Source organism: Parus major, chromosome 12 (assembly GCF_001522545.3).
Source record: "Parus major isolate Abel chromosome 12, Parus_major1.1, whole genome shotgun sequence".
NCBI classification, from domain to species: domain Eukaryota; kingdom Metazoa; phylum Chordata; class Aves; order Passeriformes; family Paridae; genus Parus; species Parus major.
In genome coordinates this window covers 3,129,511-3,147,936 of record NC_031781.1, presented here as the reverse complement: position 1 = coordinate 3,147,936, position 18,426 = coordinate 3,129,511, and the positions used below count along the sequence as shown (strand labels likewise).

The 18,426-nt window shown below is 48.0% G+C and overlaps 3 protein-coding genes and 2 long non-coding RNA genes across 14 annotated transcripts in view; 2 read left to right on the top strand and 3 right to left on the bottom strand.

The window, feature by feature from the left end:
* ISY1 (ISY1 splicing factor homolog) overlaps nucleotides 1–1,142 on the bottom strand; it is a 9,483-nt gene extending 8,341 nt beyond the window's left edge. For 2 of the 5 annotated variants that reach the window (XR_004499172.1, XM_015640540.3), the window contains exon 1: nucleotides 68–304. Coding sequence is in view for 4 of the 5 variants with exons in the window: in XM_015640540.3 (XP_015496026.1) it covers nucleotides 68–289 (222 nt within the window). In the remaining variant the exon portion in view is untranslated. The other 3 variants (XM_033517353.1, XM_033517354.1, XM_015640542.1) reach the window with 3 other exon arrangements.
* A 553-nt stretch (nucleotides 1,143–1,695) lies between these two features.
* Nucleotides 1,696–10,913, bottom strand: CNBP (CCHC-type zinc finger nucleic acid binding protein). 6 transcript variants are annotated; one of them, XM_015640550.2, is made up of 6 exons: nucleotides 10,787–10,900; nucleotides 8,568–8,673; nucleotides 4,350–4,469; nucleotides 3,984–4,079; nucleotides 3,608–3,809; nucleotides 1,696–2,762 (listed from the first exon to the last, which is right to left on the bottom strand). In XM_015640550.2, the coding sequence occupies exons 3-6, from the start codon at nucleotides 4,450–4,452 to the stop codon at nucleotides 2,645–2,647; spliced, it is 519 nt and encodes a 172-aa protein (XP_015496036.1). In that variant the 5' UTR covers nucleotides 4,453–4,469; nucleotides 8,568–8,673; nucleotides 10,787–10,900; the 3' UTR covers nucleotides 1,696–2,644. The 6 variants fall into 6 exon arrangements, with proteins under 6 accessions (XP_015496036.1, XP_015496035.1, XP_015496038.1 ...); XM_015640549.2 differs by lacking the exon at nucleotides 8,568–8,673 and having other exon boundaries at nucleotides 10,787–10,913; XM_015640552.3 differs by lacking the exon at nucleotides 8,568–8,673 and having other exon boundaries at nucleotides 3,984–4,076; nucleotides 10,787–10,913.
* Nucleotides 10,914–12,911: 1,998 nt separating this feature from the next.
* Nucleotides 12,912–14,251, top strand: LOC107210136. The gene is made up of 2 exons (XR_001523850.2): nucleotides 12,912–13,401; nucleotides 14,022–14,251. It is a non-coding gene; the product is annotated as an uncharacterized LOC107210136 (long non-coding RNA).
* Nucleotides 14,252–16,249: 1,998 nt separating this feature from the next.
* On the bottom strand, nucleotides 16,250–17,221 carry LOC117245037. The gene is made up of 2 exons (XR_004499171.1): nucleotides 16,801–17,221; nucleotides 16,250–16,706 (listed from the first exon to the last, which is right to left on the bottom strand). It is a non-coding gene; the product is annotated as an uncharacterized LOC117245037 (long non-coding RNA).
* Nucleotides 17,222–17,223: 2 nt separating this feature from the next.
* On the top strand, nucleotides 17,224–17,992 carry LOC107210107 (translation initiation factor IF-2-like; the record flags this gene model as incomplete). Its single annotated transcript, XM_015640486.2, has 1 exon — nucleotides 17,224–17,992. A coding segment is annotated over one exon (375 nt), but the record flags the coding sequence as incomplete, so codon positions are not given.
* Between the last annotated feature and the right edge of the window lie 434 nt (nucleotides 17,993–18,426).

Genomic DNA, 18,426 nt, shown 5'->3' with positions numbered 1-18,426 from the left:
GGTCCCGCCGTGCCCCTCAGCCCCGCACTCACCATGGTCCCTCCGTGCCCCTCAGCCCCGCACTCACCATGGTCCCGCCGTGCCCCTCAGCCCCGGCCTCTCCGAATGTGCCGCTCCCGCAGCCGCTCCAAGCCCCGGAAGTGAACCCGGCTCTGCCCCCAGTGCGCCTGCGCGCCCCGCTGGCGCAGATGCGGTGACCCCGCGCCGCGCATGCGCTCCTGGGGCCGGAGGGGAGCATGGAGGGGTTTGTGTCGGGAGCTCGGGGACCCTGCAGTGCCACCCCTGCCATGGCAGCGACACCTCCCGCTGTCCCTGGCTGCTCCCAGTCCCGTCCAACCTGGCCTGCGGCACTGCCAGGGATCCACGGGCAGCCACAGCTCCTCTGGACACCTGTGCCAGAGCCTCGCCACCCTCACAAGCAAAGGAGCTCCTTCGCATGCCTGATGTAAATTTCCTTTCAGTTTGTACCCGTTCCCCCTTGTCCTGTCACTCAGTTCCCGATGAACAGTCCTTCTCTGTAACCATTAAATGAGTCTGCCATATGGAACGAGGAGATGCCTCCATATTAGTGAAAAAGATCAACATGAAACATACAAAAAGTTGGTTTTTTCTATGTCCCACAATGTTTGAAATACTTCTTGCTTGTCCTCCTGTTCACTTGGGAACAGCAGCACCAATGTTCTCACAGGATGACCAAGGAGGAGACATCTCCTTTTGAATTTTATCCTTCTGGAGCCTTAAACCAGGTTTATGTTCCTCAGCTATTTAATCTTTTCTTTGTATAAAAATACAGATTTTTAGAGGAAAAGCTCACTTTGGAGCTGTCAAATATTTAAGTCCAAAAGACTTCCCGGTCTTTGTAATCAGAGGTGCAAGCTTTACTGCCGTTTAACTAATAAAACTGTGCAAAGACTTAATTTGTCCCAGCCTACCAGGCTGAAGCACCACGTACTGTGTATGTGCACTACCCCAGGAAAACCCACAGGTTCCACCCGTGCTTCCAGAACTAACAGGAATGTTACCCTGGCAGTAACTGGTGATGCCAACAGATGCACGAGTGCCAGTTCAGCTGTCCCCAGCACGGCTGCAGACTGCTGTCTGCTCCTCCTCCCTGCAGGGACACACATCAGCCTGCTCCTCACTGCTGCAGCACACACAGCCTTGGGGATGGGGAAGGAAAACCTTTAGAGTGACAATTCAAACACAAGCAGAGTCCAGCACGTCGTGCCTGCCCCTAACTGCAGATTGCACAGGATCTGCCAGGGCTTGAGCACAGCCAGCAGCTCAGAGGCACTCCAAGCAAAGCCCAATTCCACACCAGACATTAGGACACCCTTTCTGCAGTCCTGCCTTAGGGTGAAGCACTGAGCTCCTGCACACCAAGACTTTGTTCACTGGGTGGATGTGAAGATCTGCTGTTTGACCCTCCGTGAACCAACACGGCACAACCACCAAGGGAGAAATGCTTTAAGTTCTCAGTGCCACTGTGAAAGCTCAAACACCGCTGGACAGAACTGACCCACTCAGAGTTTGGAACTCCCTGCACCTCCAGCAACCTCCTCCTTTAATGGCTTTTCCATTAATTGCTTGAACTGCACCAGCACAGATGTGATCAGCCCCCCATCCAGACCCCACTCCCATGAACATGTGCAGACAGGACCTTAACATCAGAGAGTACAAAAGAAAAGGCCAAGCTGAACCTCCACATACCCCTTTTAATGTTGTTTTGCACTGTGTACAGGAAAACCAAAAATAAACAAAAGGAACTTTAGCCAAACTCCCCTTCCTCCTCCAGCTTTATTGATAGTTTAAAATTACATTTTCTATGTTCTAGGACTTCAATTGCTCTTACCATCTTACTTTAAAAACCGATTACAAGCAAATGAAACTCAGTTGTCTAAGTGATATAGTATACAAAAATAACATCTTGATTTCTGTGAAAATGCATTTATTTGCAACTCCTGAATAGCTCCAAATTGTTTATGCTATGAGCACTGATGTCTGGGTTTCAGATTGACTTTGAGATATTTATTCAAAAGCTTCCCATTGCGTTCTGTATCTCCAACATTAACATTCACTGACTGAATTACTGTTACTTTTAGATTTATTTCAGATTTCTCTCTCTCTCTCTCATGGCCATTAACAGGCATGTGCATCTTTTGTCTGTTTACTCCCACTCAGCTATATGCTCTAGGTAGGGCCTGATGCAGATATCACTTGGTGTTAACAGCTACTGAGGTCAGACAATCCAAGGCCATTGTAATAAAATAAAAGTTATGAGGAAGTTTAGACACTTCCAGAATTTCTTTCCTCCTGCATAGGATCACTTCCCTGTAACCCAGAGAGGGTTTTTGCTGGTCTGACTCAACTCTTCCCACTCATCAATCCCTATTCACCAGTGGCACGGAAAGGGGGTTCTTTAACAAAGCATTATACATAACACCTCTACCAAACTAAACATAAACATTTTTGTAGTTAAATGCAGAAAGTTGATTTTTCCACCCCTTTCCTCCTTTTACACGGCAAGTAAAGCTCACTGGCCTGGGAGTAGCCTCTATCTGCCAACCTTTGGCCAGTGAAGAGGATTCAGAGAAAAATAATACAACCATCAATCAGAAAAAGGAGGGGCGACAAAGGAAAATAATTAGGCTGTAGCTTCAATTGTGCATTCCCGTGCAAGGTGCCCTGACTCGCCACAGCGGTAGCAGTTGACTTCGCTGGTCTTGCTGCAGTTGATGGCTACATGGCCAGTTTCACCACACCTGCAAAAGCAAAGGTTGTGTCAGAACAGCCTCAACATTCACAGCAGCAACCCTACTCTGTCCAGGACATTGTCTACTTCAATTTCATGCAACGCTAGATCTGCATTCAAGGCTTCAGTTCCAGAATTCTCTGGCAAGAAGCAAGTCTGTCTTCAGCAGAGCCATGAACTGCTCCCAAATGATCAACTCACATTAATCACTCTTTATGCCAGAATCACTGTACATCAGTTTTTTGTATTTGCACGGGTTTTTTTCCAATTGTGTCCTGCATTTTGCCTGCTGATGCTTGCAGTTTAGCCTTGTTTTGAGAATAATTAGTTTTAACACAAACACATCATGTTCTCTCTCCTTCCTCCACAGAAGGGAATGTTGGTGGGGGTGAGGAATACTGCTCTCAGGAACGTGTTGTTTCTGGTTTATGCCTGCATTCAAAAACCAGACAACAATCTGAAGATGGCATTTCAAACCAATTTAACACCCACTTCTGTTCACTGTTCCTATAACCAAAGCATCTTCAGTGTGTTCCTGCAGGGGCTGGCTGTGCCAGTCAGCTGGGCTGTACAGCTGGGGTTTGTTAGCAGTGGCAAATGACACAGGGTAGCCAACTCTGTGCTACTCCTGCTACCTTCTGCAAAAAGGACATGCCCTTTCTGTACAGCTCAAATGACAGAACACCTGCACTGGCTGGCCATCAAGAGATACATCATGCTAGTAAGTGTTTAAACCTCAGTTTTGAACAGCAGTGGGTAACAGCTGAAATAAACTGTATTTCCTAAACAAAACCAGACACAAAGTGTATCCAGCACAGGAGGTGCATATCGCAGCTGCCTCCTGTCAGTCCTTACCTATAGCATTTCACTTTGGTGCAGTCTTTTTGAATGTGCCCGAACTCTCCACAAGAATAGCACTTCTGCTCGTCTGCGTGGTCGCAGTCGCGGGCCAGGTGGCCGGGCTTGCCACAGTTGTAGCAGCACTGCTCCCTCTCCCTCTTGGGCTCCTTGCAGTCCTTCGCAATGTGGCCACCTCTACCGCAGTTATAGCAGGCTTCCACAATAAGAAAAACATACCAAACAAGACTATAAAACCTTGGTAGCGTGAGGGGCAGCATGCTGTGAACAGGGCACATGCACAGCTTGTTCCCAGGGAATCCCAGCACCCTTCTCTTCAGCCACAGAGCTCTGCCTGTGGCACTGAAGAGATGGAATATTTAGTGATACTTACCATCCTCCTGCAGGTCACAGTCCTTGGCAAGATGGCCGGACTCACCACAGCGGTAACAGATATCTGGCAGAGACGAAGACATGAACTGGAAGCCTGCTTGAAATGGGTACAATAAAAAAGAACAGCCATAAGTAATAATTCCAGAATACTTTTAAGAATTAATCACAAACTGAAATGACAAGTTTGCTTCACTCCCAGAGCCCCTAGCCAAAATCTTGGGTAGAGGCAAATTTCCCTGGTTCTTAGTACCAATTTGAGACTCAAGTTCTTCACTCAGGTCTGCCAGAGCCTGGTTTACTCACTACACACAGCAGCCAGCTGGAGATCTGCTGTCCAAACACACAGAAGAACACAGCCACCACTCACCTCTGCCACGGCTCCTCATCCCACGGCCACGGCCCATCCCAGTGGGGCACTCCCGGGCCCAGTGGCCAGTGCGGCCGCACTTGAAGCACTCGTTGCTGCTCATGGCTGCAGATCACCTGTCTGAACAAGAAACACATTTTTGAGCACCTTCTGCTCCCCTGGCCAAAGGATACATTAAAATGAGAGATTTAGAGGTTTCCCAGCCCCTCAGCAAAGGCAATGCAAACCATACAGGACTTCCAGCTAAGTCAGTACTTTCTTGTACAGTATCTGATCACGACCACTGAAACCACTGCAGAGGGTAAAAGTTTGCCTCCATTCTGCTTTGAGTAAAACAGCTTTGAACAGACAGTGTGCTAACTTTTCCTCTAGTTATTTTTTAGCCACCCTTTACTTCAAGAACTTACAACATGTTCAGGAACAGAGAAAAAGAGAAGGAAATCTCTTTAACTATTGTAGTAGCAGCCTTAAAGTCGTTATCCCTTTCAGTAAAGCACTTTCCTTGCTCAGAGTTAAACTCGAAAGCCAGTAACTTAATCCCTGCAAGTTATTTCCTCCTGGTAGTTGTTACATTTTCTCTTGAAGGACCTGTCCAGCAGCTACTACCTCAATTGACTGGAAGCCAAGTGTAAGAATAGGTAGTATTAAACCTGAAGCATTCAAAAACCCTTTAGCTTAACATTTGAAGATTTTAGGTCTTTTATGACCTAAACAGCAGTTTAATCGTGAAAAGTAAAACTACAACTTGTAATTAACCTGTAGCTCAGGATGCATATTCCACTCCAGGTATCCATGAAAGAAAATGTTTTAAGATGTTAAGACAGCAGACACTTGCCAACTACATAGAAGGCTAACTAGGAAAAACATCCTTAGAACGCTCTGGAAGCATCACAGGCAGTTCTGACAGCCCAGACTGGGAATGGAGGTCAGCAGTGCATGAGCCAGCCTACACAGTCCAGTGGACAGGGCAGATTCCACACTGTGCTCACACTGCCACACCTCCCCTGAGCTGCAGGACACTCACAACACTTCCAGAGCCAGAAAGAAAAGAACAAGGAAGTTACACATTTCAAGTGGAGTGTTTTTTAAAGTGTGCTTGAAGACAAGTTTAAAGTACACTGGTCTAAAAATATGCATGTCAAGCTTTGTTTTGATTAAGTCTCCTGAAGTTTATATACTCTCACATACTCTCTCCCAATTAATTATTCTTTACCTAGCAGAAACAGAATCATTATCTGGCATGTTTGGCAGTTTACCTGATCCCCCTTCAAGGTAATCTCTCTGCAACTCTGCAGTTTATCCATGTTACAGAATTACTCCCCTCCTCCCAGACCTCCAGCATCCCTGATCACAGGAACATCCCGTAAATTGAGTCTAGAAGAAAGCTACTAGAGGAGCAGTAGAACAACACATGACCTCCAGAAGGAACCAGAATTAGCATCCTGACATTTAGCTCTTAAATACAGAGTGTGCGTCTAAATGTGAATTGTTATTTATCTACTTCCAAAGTACCTCAGTATTTCACAGATTTACTGTATCTTTTTATCTACTCCTCCCTCAGAACAGTTCTCTCTGATGGTCTTCTGCACAGAAGTAGTTATTCCAACCACAGTAGATGGCTGAGAATTTAAAATACAAGAGGTACATACTCTAGCACCTGTAATCCCACATCTAACTTCCAGCTGGACCAGATGATAGATTTTGCCCTCAAATTGAAGTTCTGGAGTGAAAAGCTGCAAGAAAACCTTAGACACATCTACATTAAGTTAAAGCAACTGGCTGCAGGAGCACTTAAAAGAGACCCACTTGATTCACACATAACTCAAGTGTTCTCTGCTCCATTTCAGTGTTCAAGATTTCCAGCGTCTTCTCAGGACACCCAGGGCTGAGCACTGCCTGCTCTGCTGGCAGCAGCTGGCACTCACTGTGCCATTGTTTATGCCTGTTTTCATAGCAACCGTGTTGACACTGCAGAACAGGAAAAACACAGGCACAGCCAACGGCAGGAGCTGGGCTCAGGCACCAGAGTGGATGTTGCTTTTCAACTGCAAGAGGGACAAGATGAGGGTCTCTGAATTTTATATATATATATATATATATATATATATATACACACACACACACACTTCATTACAACTCTTTTAAACAGCTCTCACATTAAGGCATTATCAAATGGCAACATGAAATCTACTAACAAGAGTGATTAGTAGGCACCAGCTCTAAGAGAACTGCAGACTTCACTCCCAACCATGAACCTGAGACCGCACGAGGTGACAGGACTGAGGCCTGCTGGCAGTGCCCCACAAGAAGCACCAACAGAAGCAGCCAGGTTAACACATGGTAAAAGACAAATGTCTGACAGGTGAGCCAGACCCATTTCAGATACACAGTGGGGGTGGCTTTTATACCAAGATTAATGGCAACCTACAGCTAGTCTGTTCTTCTGCTAGTCCAGGTCAGGAGCTGCACGAGGGAACAAGCTCACTCTGCACTGCTCCAAAGGAATGTCAGGAGAGAAGTTTTAAATCAGATTCAGAGTTTTTTTTTTTTTCCTTTTTAACTGTCCCCTCAAAAGGAAAACTTCAAGTTTCTCTTCCTCTGCTATACAGCAAATTGGTAAAGATTACACAAACTGAAGCCAAAATCTAAAGTCAAACACCAGTCTGTGTGCAAGGACTCTTCTAGACTGAGATGAATTTAAAAACCTCTCTCTTCAGAGGCCCCTTTTCCCCCTGAGCTCAAGAGAAGTGGAAGGTTACAGCTGCCATACAAATATGATTACGAAGCATGCTGCTCCATCTTCAGGTACCTTAAACACATCCAAACCGTTTATCTGAAGTTTCTCATCACCACTATTTATTTCCATGTTAAACTTCTGTGTCATTCCTGTAAAGGATGTGGAACTGCAAACAGGTTCACCTGTTTGCAGAGGCGGCTGCAGCTGACACTGGTTTTACTTATCTGCATCCTACCAAAGCACAGAATTCCCCAGCAGTGTGAACTCTTTTCAAGGAAAGTCAACAGCCACCTTCAAGAAGCAACATCCAGAAAAGGCTGGTTCAGAAGACAAGTCCTTAAATGGAGAGCCTCCAAGCACTCTGGACACCATTAGAGTCTTCAGTTACTTCCAAGAGAAAAAAATGAGCACAGTAAAAACCACCCAAGTTCAAACACTTCTCTGTTAGTCAATACCCCTCCATTTTGTCATCACAGGCAAGTTTCCAGCAGTACCTTTTATCTATCAAGGCCACCTTAAGTAAGCCTTCTGCAAGAAAGCTACCTAAGTCTTCTTGGAAAGTTTTCAGTCACAGCTATCACTGTTTTCCACAGCTCAGATGTGTTACACAAAGCAGCCTGTCCTGTCTGTCCATGTGTCATCATCCCCTCCCTTCTTACATTCCAGCACCAGATTTCTACCTCACCAGGGCAGGAAAAGTAGTAATGGGAAACAAATTACAACTACAGCTTCATCTAGCATTTCTGAGACAGGTCAAATTCTGCAAGATACAGCAATGCACTGCCTCCTGGATTAGCTCTCAAAACTCATCCAGAAACTCAAGTTTAGTTGTGCTTTCTCACCTCAAACCTTACCTTTCTAGAAAAGGGGAATTTTACCTGAACTCCTCCTAAAGACCTCTGTAAGTGCAGCTGGAAGCTGAACCATTATTAAGAATGTATTTTAGATCTTGTTCTGTGTGATGGCCATACTGCTAAACAGCAGGGACTGACGACAAAGATCCCTGTGCCACCACAGCCCTTTCCCAGGTCACAGCTGAAGTTTCTGAGTGCAACTTGAGCACCAAACTTCAAAGCGGGAGTTTCTTTGTGATTCTCCTAGTTGTAGGAGACACCTCTGACACAGGAACTTTCTGGTCTTATACTCTGAAGGGGAAGACTGTCTTTCTGTGGCTTTACAATTAAAATATATTCAAGACTCTTAAAACAGGAGAGGTGCTATTAATCTCCAGCCTTCATGCACAAGATTCAGCAATATTCAAATCTGGTTTAGTAACCCTCCTAGACCTGATGATGTAAAAAACTGCCACAAAGCTTCATTGTAACATTCCTCATTTTATGGCTTTTAGCCTAGATGCCCTCCAAAGAAGAAGTTGTTTTAACTTCTAAATACCATTTATATATTTAACTAAATACTAATAATATTTAACTAAAATACCATTAACTTGGGCTCCTCATAGTAAAAAGGAAGCTGAACTTCACCTCTGAGATAACTCAGGATTCTTCTGGATACCAGCTGCTCCTGAAGATCCAACAGGCCAACAGAACAGGGCAACTCTCTTCACTCTACTTCAGTGCTTCTTTTGACCTACAAAGAAGCACTTGAAGCTGGTATCAGCAGGACTTCACTCTTTCAATCAAAGGACAGAGCAGATAAAAGCCACTGCTCAAACCAGCACATGCAAAGCCCTTCTTCAGCAAGGCAGCTCGATCAGAGGCACACATTAGGAAATCAGCAGGACCTTCCCAGGTTGCTGTGACCAACCCACAGCACCACACCTGAATTGGACAAGTCAGAGCTGAGCATGATGAAACCCCAACGTGACAGGAAGCACAGCTCTGCTGTGCTCTGGAGCACTGAAGAGGCAGAAAGGCCTGCTAATCATAATCTAGCTTTTAGTTTCAAAAGAGAAGTCAAAGCATTACTAATTTTATAAGAAATACCATCTGTGAGTAGTTTTTATTTCCCAAGCAACACGTTGTAAGAATTCCTGAACACAGGACAGATGACTGTCACCAAAGCCACTCCTTATTTAGTAGCTAATTTCCACATTGTAACCTGAAAGTCTGCTGTCACAGAGTTAGTGATGCTCCTGTCTCCCTCTTTTGTTCTCACTAGGACAAGATACAAAATTAAGTATTCTGACCGGCAGGTAACAACACCCCAACTCTGAAAGAAACCAGTCCGAAAATTAATGGAAACCTGCCTAAGTGAAAAGCTAATCCCTATGCTCCATTTGGGACCCCTCAATATATTTCACAGCCAAGCTGACCCAGGACTGCTGAACATTAACTAAGGCTCAAGAGGAGCCAGAAACCAGGACAAAAGGACATCATGACTCCACTCAGACAAGTAATTCTTGGATATCTCTGTTGACACAAACAAGAAAGAGAACAAAAGTTCATCAAGGAGTGACTCAGTAGCACTTTCTGCCTATCCATACTAGTTAACATACAAAGGGATAAGCCCTATCGAACAAATATGCATATTTTACCATCTTTCCCTTTAATTTTTATGTCTAACTGTAGGAAATTTTTAACTTAAACACCACGAGCAACATGTGAGGCTTTGAACACAACATTCAGCTCAGACATTAACAAAGTTAGTTTAAATGGCAGGTTAAACCTGTAACTCTCAGGAGTGCTGCACAGCCCTAGTGAACTTATTTAACCTCTTCACTTTGAGGACGGATGCAGGATTGCTTCTCTAGGCAAGCCTGCACCGAAGAAGGAAAGATGGACTAGGCAACCCCAATGATGCTGCGTGGCAATGGGATCACATTGAGTGCACACAGGAAATCAGAACTCATTATTAGGTTTAATAAACCGTTGTGGCAATGCTGGCTCCTAAATGACTAACAGCGGTTACTTGAGAACTACGCCCGACAGGAACTCAAATAAAAGGCCGCCCCACAGCCCGCGATCTGCAGATGGCACAGGCTGTTTTTCCTATCCATTTATAGGTCACATTTGGATTTAGAGCAGGCCACCATCCGTGCCTGTGGTCGGAGCAAACAGTTGCGACACCTCAACCCTCTCGTCTCCGGCAGCGCCTCACACGTGGGGAACCACGTGGTGCGCGGGCCGCGGCCCCGCCGATGGGAGTTTAGCGGGGACTCGAACTCAAATTTAAAAAAAAAAGAAAAAGAAAAAGAACAATTTAATCAAGAAAAGATTTCATTCCAGTCCGTTCTCCGCAGTCTCCAGACTCATAGGACGTTCTTTACCCCAAACTCGCTGGCTCACGGGCGGGCCGACCGGACTCCCCCTCCCAACGCCCAAGCGGCCACGTGCAGCTCTGCCCCGGCCCCGCCGCCCACCACTCCCGGCTAAGAGACCGAGTGTGAGGCCTCTCCGAGCCGACCGAAGCGGCTCCCCCCTCGCCCAGCGCTCCGGCCTCCCTCCCCCGAGCGGCGCAGGCTCCCTGGGCGCTCCCGGAACCCAGACCTGACTCACCCGCCGCCGCCCGCCGCCCTCTCCAGGCCCGCGGCCCTCAGGGCTTTAGCGGCCTTCACGGCCTACCCCGGCGCACCACAGGGCCGGGAATGGCGCCGGCGCCCGCCCGGCCGTACTTTCCCGCGCGCTAGGCCGGAGTGCGCCAGCGCCATCACCGTCCCGCGCAGTGCCCTCGCTGCCGCCTCGGGGCCCCGCAGGATCCCCGGCCGCTCCCCTGCGGTTCCCTCGCGGCCTCCCGGCGGTACCTGCGGTCCCGTTCCCCGCGGCCGCGGCCCCCGCACGTCTCAGCTCCGCTCGCTCGCTCGGCCCCGCCGGTCCCGCTGCCTGCGCCACACGCGGTGTGCACACGGCCCGCCGCCTCACCCCGCCCCGCCGCTGTGCGCACGGCTCGCCGGAGCCCGCCTCGGCCAATGGGAGCAGAGCGGCGCTGCGGAGCGGCCAATGGGAGCGGCGGACGGGGACACCCAACGGCGACGGCCGGAGGGTGGGCGGGGCGCGCCTCCCGCGCGCTGGCCGGGGGCGGGCGGGGTAGCCATGGCGGCGCACGGTTCTCGCTGTTTCAGCGGGCCCGAGTACGGCGCAGCCCCGCCGGCGGCGGCGTGGTACCGCAGATACCCGAGCGGCTGGCGGGAGCGTTGGAGCCCCTGCCCGCCTCACTCCCTGTCTGTTGCTGCCCGGCCCGGCCCGGCCCGGCTCGGCCTGGCCCCTAGTCTACTCCGCTCCGCGCGGTGACTCCATGTTGTACTGGGGAGCTGAGCTCAGCCCCGCTCATCTGTCCCGCAGGTTCCTGCGCCAAGCCGGGCAGCCCAAAGCCTCCAGGGGAAAACCCCACACTCCCCAACGAGACCTGCCCGGGACTTGCCGCCGCCCCGTCCCACGGCAGTCTCCGCCAGCCGGGACTCCCTCAGCCTCCGTCCCGCACCCCGTGCCGCCGTGCCCGGACACCGCCCGGCGCCGGTGCAGCGCTCGGCACAACCCGCGGTGCGGGTCGGGGCTGGAACGGCCTTGGGGGTCGGGACGGGGCCGAGAGGAGCGGGCAGGGGCTGCATCCCGCCTCGGCCGGCCCTCAGGCGCCGCCGCCATCTTGGCAGGGCGCGGGCCCGGCGCGGCGCAGGAAATGGAGGACGCGGGGCCGTGAGGGCTCCCGGGGCTCTCGCAGCGCCGAGGGCTCCGCTCAGGAGACGCGCGGCCCTTCCACGCGCGGCAGCCCAGAGACTGGAGGGAGAAAAAAGTTTTTCGAGTTGCAGAATAACTTGGTGTTCGTCTTTGTGCGTTACGGGAAGCTCAGAAGTAATGTTACCGCTTAGTTCAGCGTTCTGAGGATGTTATGCATAAATCTCCCTTTTGCCCGGGAACTTTGTAAATGAATTAGTGGCCAGTTATTGCCCCAAACTGCACTCCTACCTGCATATAGTGCAGCAAGTACAACGCACCAGCGTTACCCACAATTAGTTGTCATCCTTTTGTTTAAATGTCTTTCCCTTCGTGCTCGTCAGGTACGAGAAACCCCTGCCGAGCCCCCGGGCTCAGGAATGAAGTGTGCGAGAGGCAGATCGTGGAGACACTTTGGATTGACCTTTCCTCAAGCTGTAAATCTAATATTATAGCACTGTTAAGTTTCTTTAATTAGACTATGAGTAACAACGTGTGTCTTTTCCTCCCTGTTAAGTGCAGCTCATTTAAGATGGACTTGGGTTTATTTGTGTGTTGAGTGCTGTGTTTGTGTGTCCGTGTGGTGTGGTTTAGAAGATGCTGTATTTCTACAGAATTATACCCATCCCCAGTTGGGAAAAGGGGATGAGTTTCCCACTAAAACATCGGTGTTTTAGTGGGAACATCAGGCTTTGAATACATAATATTTTCCCCAGTAACAACATTTCTTCCCATTAATTACTTTTTAAATCTGTACTGTCCTAGTCCAGCATAATTTTCATGGCCTTTGATTGCCTCGGATACATTACAGTCCTGTTCACAAGTAGCCCCACTTTTAGTTTCAATCAATTACTGCTGATTTCAGGGGATAAAGGGAAGAAAAATAGTGTATGGAGCCAAGGAAATGCTTGGAGCTTATAAATCATAACTTTTTTTCACTGCATAAAAAAAACAACCAACAGATCAATATCACTCACAAAAGCTGCAAAAACAAAATCATGTATCATCTTTTTTTTCATCAAATCTTTAGCTTTTCTGAAGTAAGAAAACCTGGTGTCTCTCTGAGTCTTTGTATTAGGACTCAGGAATTTCAGACAGACAAACTTCTTGTAATAAAACTTTTCTAACTTGTGTTTTGCTGGTTGTACTTCTGGAACTGTCCATGAGCTCAGGAAACTCCAAGCTTAATCTTGGTGGCCAACTGTAGACTTACTGTAATAAAAAGTTTTTGTGATTGATAAATTGCCCTGAGCAAATCAAAACTCTTTATCTAAAAGAACTTCAAATCATCCCCTAGACTGTTTCTTAGCTGAAGTGGAACCAGGGTGGAACAGTGAGTGAAAATGCTTTACTCAAGAAGTGTTACTGCTGGTGACACATCAATTAGTCATCTTCTCTAAGTGTACTGCCTCACATTCAGCTCCAGTGTTCTTATAATACAGGATATTTTTAGCTATGTTTCATTATAATGGAGGAAATTCTCCTCCAGCAGATAGTAAGAGTCTTTCAACAGCATTTAGTTTGTGTACTTGCCTCAAGAATTAATTTGGCTTCTTGTATCTTCATAAACTTGTAATTCTTGTTTTGCAAGTTTCTCTTTGATATTTAGGCAAAGGATAGTCTTGCAGTTAGAGAACAAAAATGAGGAGCGTGACATCCATGCCTGGCTCGGTACTTCCTGGAGAAAACAAAGGAGACAGAAAACAAGGTAGAAGCACAAAGTCTTTGCGTTTCTTGCACACAAGGAAAATGCAATTTTATGTCAGGTCCAGCATCTGCCCCAAAAATCCCAAGAGCAATTTGCAAATAGCTGTGCTTATAGGAGCTCCAGTGCCTTCCCAGCTGAAGGTAATCTGTTGTTTCAGCAATAAATCTTTCCTAACACAGACAGTCCTTAGAAGTCTTGGACCAAGAGCCAAATCATTTTAAGACCAAATAAAACAACAAATCACATTTTGCAACCCTTGTTTTCCTCAGAGTGGTTGGAGCTGTGGGTAGAGAACTGTTGCAGTTGCTGGCTCACTGTGATTCTGTTCCTTGAGAGTGTATCTGTGCTAAATGAGCTATATACAGTCTTCTAGGGCAAAATGAGTCTGGTTGAGGAGAAGCAATCATATTGACTGATTCCAGATGCTTAGTCCATTTTAATTTGTTGTAATTAGGTGATGAGATTTCCAGTAATTACTTATTTAGTGTATATAGTAAGACAAGAGTGATGAGTTAGCTCATGGCTATTGCACAGATACCCACATTTAGAATCAGGCAAGAAGAACTTCCTTTGCTAACTGAGAACTGCAGCTACACAATCATCCCTCTATTTCTCTACAGAGATTGAAACCAGTTACTCAGGAAGTCCTGTGGAATACAGAGCCACAACTTAGAGGGTACAAGGGGGGCCCTTCAGTGCCTGGAGCAGCAGATTGGTGTCCCATGAGAACGGGAAGGTAAAAGTGCAGATGAAGTCACCAGGAGGCCATACCAACATCACCAAAGTGGCACAGGCTGAGGCATGCCACCAAAGTGTCTCAATAAAACATCCTCCAAAGCATATTGTGTCACATGGCAAGAGCATGCAAACCTCCTTGTGCCCTCCCGTTATTTTTAAAACAACCTATGGAATAACCTGCTGGGTGCCAGCTGCTTGGGATACTTTTTTTAAGCTGTGTCCACCTTGCAGGTGTCATTTCCTTTGGTCACATGGACAGTTCAGCACCAGGCCCAATGCTATGGCTACAGCATTAAAAATCACAGCAGCATTTGATGGTGTGCGTGGCACTGCAAAGGCCTCTGCTGTAGGATGGCTCTGACACCACACACACACACCTCAAATATTTTAGGATAACCTCCAAAACCTGGAGTGCCAGAGGCGCTGTGCCGTGAGAGCAGCAGGGATGTTCATGTGCAGTGTTGATGGAGTTCTGGTGTCCCTCTAAAATGGGAGATTCGACTAAAGGGACAGATTTGGTCATTCTGTTGCTTCTATTTCTGAGCAGTGCCCTGAGGCTATCCAGGACAATGTGGAGCCGCGGTCAGGAGGTGCCTGGATTGTCCCCAGAGCGCTGGGCTCCGGGTGTGTTATCAGCTGTCCGGCCTCAGGCATCTGCCGCAGTCAATCTGCAGCCCGGGCTCCGCCCTCGCTCCGAAAGCTTTTCACCCTGCTCCCAGCCACTAACACAAGTGATTCCAGAATTTGAATTTTACTGATGAGGAATCAGTGGCCAAAAATCTCTATGCAGCGTTCATTGCAAACCAAATAAAAAAATACCAATGATTAATTTAACATGATTGGAACTCGATGATCCCAGGCATTCCATGATGTTGCTGACACCAGTTGGAATGTTTGTGCCATTCTGTCCACTCTGACAGGGCATCTCCTGAGCTGTGATTCCAGAGGAGGATCAGATCCCACAGGTAAACCTCTGTGCTGGACAGTCCTACTGGGCTGGGTCAGAGGGATCTGGGAGCCTCCAGCTGAGATTCACAACCAGCCCATCATTTATCAGTGTGTGTTTGACATGGAACAGCTGCACCTGGACACCGAAGGCTTTACCTTGTTGGGGGCCATCCCCTCATGACTGTTCCAGCTAACCCTGGGAAGGAGGGAGATTCCTAGGAAAAAAAATAGGATGCCAAGAGGGCAGTGGCAGAACAGAGACACTCAGGTGCTGGAACAGCTTTACCAAGTTTTCCAGAGCTGGAAGCAGAGGAATGGACTGGTCTAGGCTGACTTGACTGAAGAGACTTCAAGGCAAAGCTGCCTTGTCCTCTGGCACTGCCATGGCTCCCAGCAGCAGGTTCCTAACCTAGTTTGGATGCAGCAATCCTCAGCTGGGATCCAACACTGAAATGAGCTCTTTATCTGTACTTGACCAGGCTCCAAGTGATTTCAGTAAGAGGAGGCTGAGTCAGAACTTGGCTTCAGGTGGATCAGAGCCTTTGCAGTGTTTATTTATTAAATATCTCCCATCTGCTTTCCTGTTTGCAGCCTGCCAAAGCAAAGGGGATTAAAACCTTGCCCCCCCAACAGCTCATTACTGAAGTAACTTTTTTCCCCATCTACATTATTCCTGGAATAAGCTGTCAAGCAAGCAGTTGAGTTGTTGCACCTTACCACAACCTTTGCCAAGAAAGATTTAGCAGCATGATAATTTAATGGAAAATATTATAGCTGCATTCCTTTCAGACATAAATTCTCTGCAGAAAGATAGATATCTAATGGGAAAAAATCTGTGTTAACATTACAGTGATTTATCTGCTTTATTGTTTTTTTCCAGTGAGGTGTTTTACCCAAAATAGTGCAGAGTATATAGGAGAGTGAGCTAAGTGAGGTTATCCCACCCCAGACTGAAATGTGGATATAAACCTGACAGCATCCTTACAGCTGCATTAAATAATACATAAAGTGTAATAAATCAGACAGGACTCCATTTCCTTCATGCAGGAAAAGCTAATTGGCTTGTGAGCTAATTAGTTTTAAACTCCAGAAAATTGCTGTAGATAAAATTCAAGGTTATAGGATTTAGTTAAAAGTTTAAAATTGATTGCTACAAATAATATCAGGTATATAAATTTTTAATTATTATAGTAAAAGCCCGCAGTATTATAACTGTGCCACGGTGCACACGGACAGTTTCAAATTCCTCCAGGAAAACGGTAAAGCTGCTGTCAGGAAAATTAATCCACAGAGGTTTATGTCCAAAATGGAGACAGAGAAGTTATTTTACTTTATTCGAATAAAAGGAGAGGCCATGGGGCATTCCCCTGGGGTCACTTAAATTTTTGGAGGGCGCGGCCTTTTTATCCTAATTTCCCGGCCGCATGTCCCCGTCTCTCTCCATAGGCTGAGGCACTTGAGAGGTACAGGCTTCCCGGAACGCCTGATACCCGAGATCTCCCCTCCTCAAATGCACAATCCCTTTAACTCTTGTGGAGTTCGTGGTTTCCTCCCTGTCTCTTTCATCCTTCAGTGGAATCCATCCCATTGTTTCTGTTATCCCTCAGTGATAATTTTCACTGCATAAAAAGTGACCACAGCTTGTTTGTAAAGACAAACCTGTGATTCCTCTCACTGTAAAAAGTCGTGATTTACTGAAAATACAAGCTCAACCTTTAAAAAGGGATGTCGAGAGACAGCAGCGTCACGGCTGCAGTAAACAGAGGTAGGTGGAGGTTTTCCCGAGTGTCCGGCGGCCGAGCCCCGCACGGAGGGCTGCGCTGCCCCGCGCCCTTCTCCCAAACACCCGCGCTGGGAAAAGGCGCACAAAGCCAACTCAGAACTGCAAGGGGAAAAAAAAAACAAATAAAAAACACTAAAAAACAAAGGCAGGACAAAACTGAGCGAGCACAAAGCGTCCGCGGTTCGCAGCCTCGCTCCGGCGCCCCGCCCGCCACGGCAGCGCTGCCTCCGGGAGGGAGCTCCGCCACAGAAATGCCGTCCGGCTACTGCCGGGCCCGCAGCTCACGAGTTCCGCGCGGAGCCCTCGCGCTCAGCGGCAGCGCCGTTCGGGGGCTCGGGGGTTTCTCAGGACAGACTCACCCCACGGCCGCCCCGCGCCGCCCCCGCGGATCCGCACAGAGGGGAAACCGGCCGGCCCCGCGCCGCCTGCCCGCGCCTGCCGGGCAGGAACAGAGCGGCGCCGGAGGGGTTTTACAGGCGCACGGAACCAAGTTCCGGTTCCGGCGCGGCTGTGGGGAACCAGGCCGGCCCGGCAGCCATGATGGAGCTGGAGCTCAAGGACCCCCGGGAAAGAGAGTCCGGGACACGAAGAAACTGATCGCAGCGCAGACCGGCACCCGCTGGGACAACATCGTGCCGGAGAAATGGTTCACCATCTTCAATGCCCACGTCACGCTCGGGGACTATGAGATCCACGACGGGATGAACCTGCAGCTCTGCTACCAATAGCGGCCCCTCCCAGTACACCCCAGTACACCCCAGTCCCCTCCCGGTACATCCCAGTACACCCCAGTCCCATCCCAGTACACCCCAGTCCCATCCCGGTACACCCCAGTGTCTCCCACCCCCATTTTTACCCCATTTCTCCCCCACGGAGCCGCTTTGAGGCTCCGAATCTGCCCAATTGTTTACAAATAGAGGCGATTTGGGGGCACCCCCCGCCCAAGCGGTGGCAGATTTCGCGTGCTGTGTCTCTCAAAGCTGGGGTGGATTGGTTTTTTTCGCGTTTTTTTCTGTGGCCGCCTGTCCCCTGGTGCCTTTGCGGATTCGCCTCTCGCTCCCAGCCCATCGCGCCTCCTTCGTGACCGCCTGTTGTAATAAATCAGCCGGGACTCCGCTTTTATTCATGCGGGAAAAGAGAATTCTTTATTCGCACAACTCGTTTTATACGGGTTTTACAGACCTCTTGTGCAGCTTTCATTGGTTAATTGCTTTCTTGCCAATTACTCTGTTGGTTAGCAAAAGGTGTTTTACTTGTGGGTCCAATCTCTCTGTTCTTGAATCGTTTACATCTTTTCTTCACCCATTCTCATGGGATAGATCCCCTGTGTTATAGATACATTTTATGTTATTGGCTTTTTGCAAATATTAAGATGAACGTTATGTGTATAAGAATGAGAAATTTTGTTGTATTAATATAGTTTTCTTTATTTCTGTTATTGATAAAATTTAGAAATAGTAGTATAATACATATATGTTAGGTTATGGCATAGTATTAAAATAAAAACTGTCTTTGTTTGTATAACCCAAAGACTGAGGAAAAAATAGCTAGAGAAC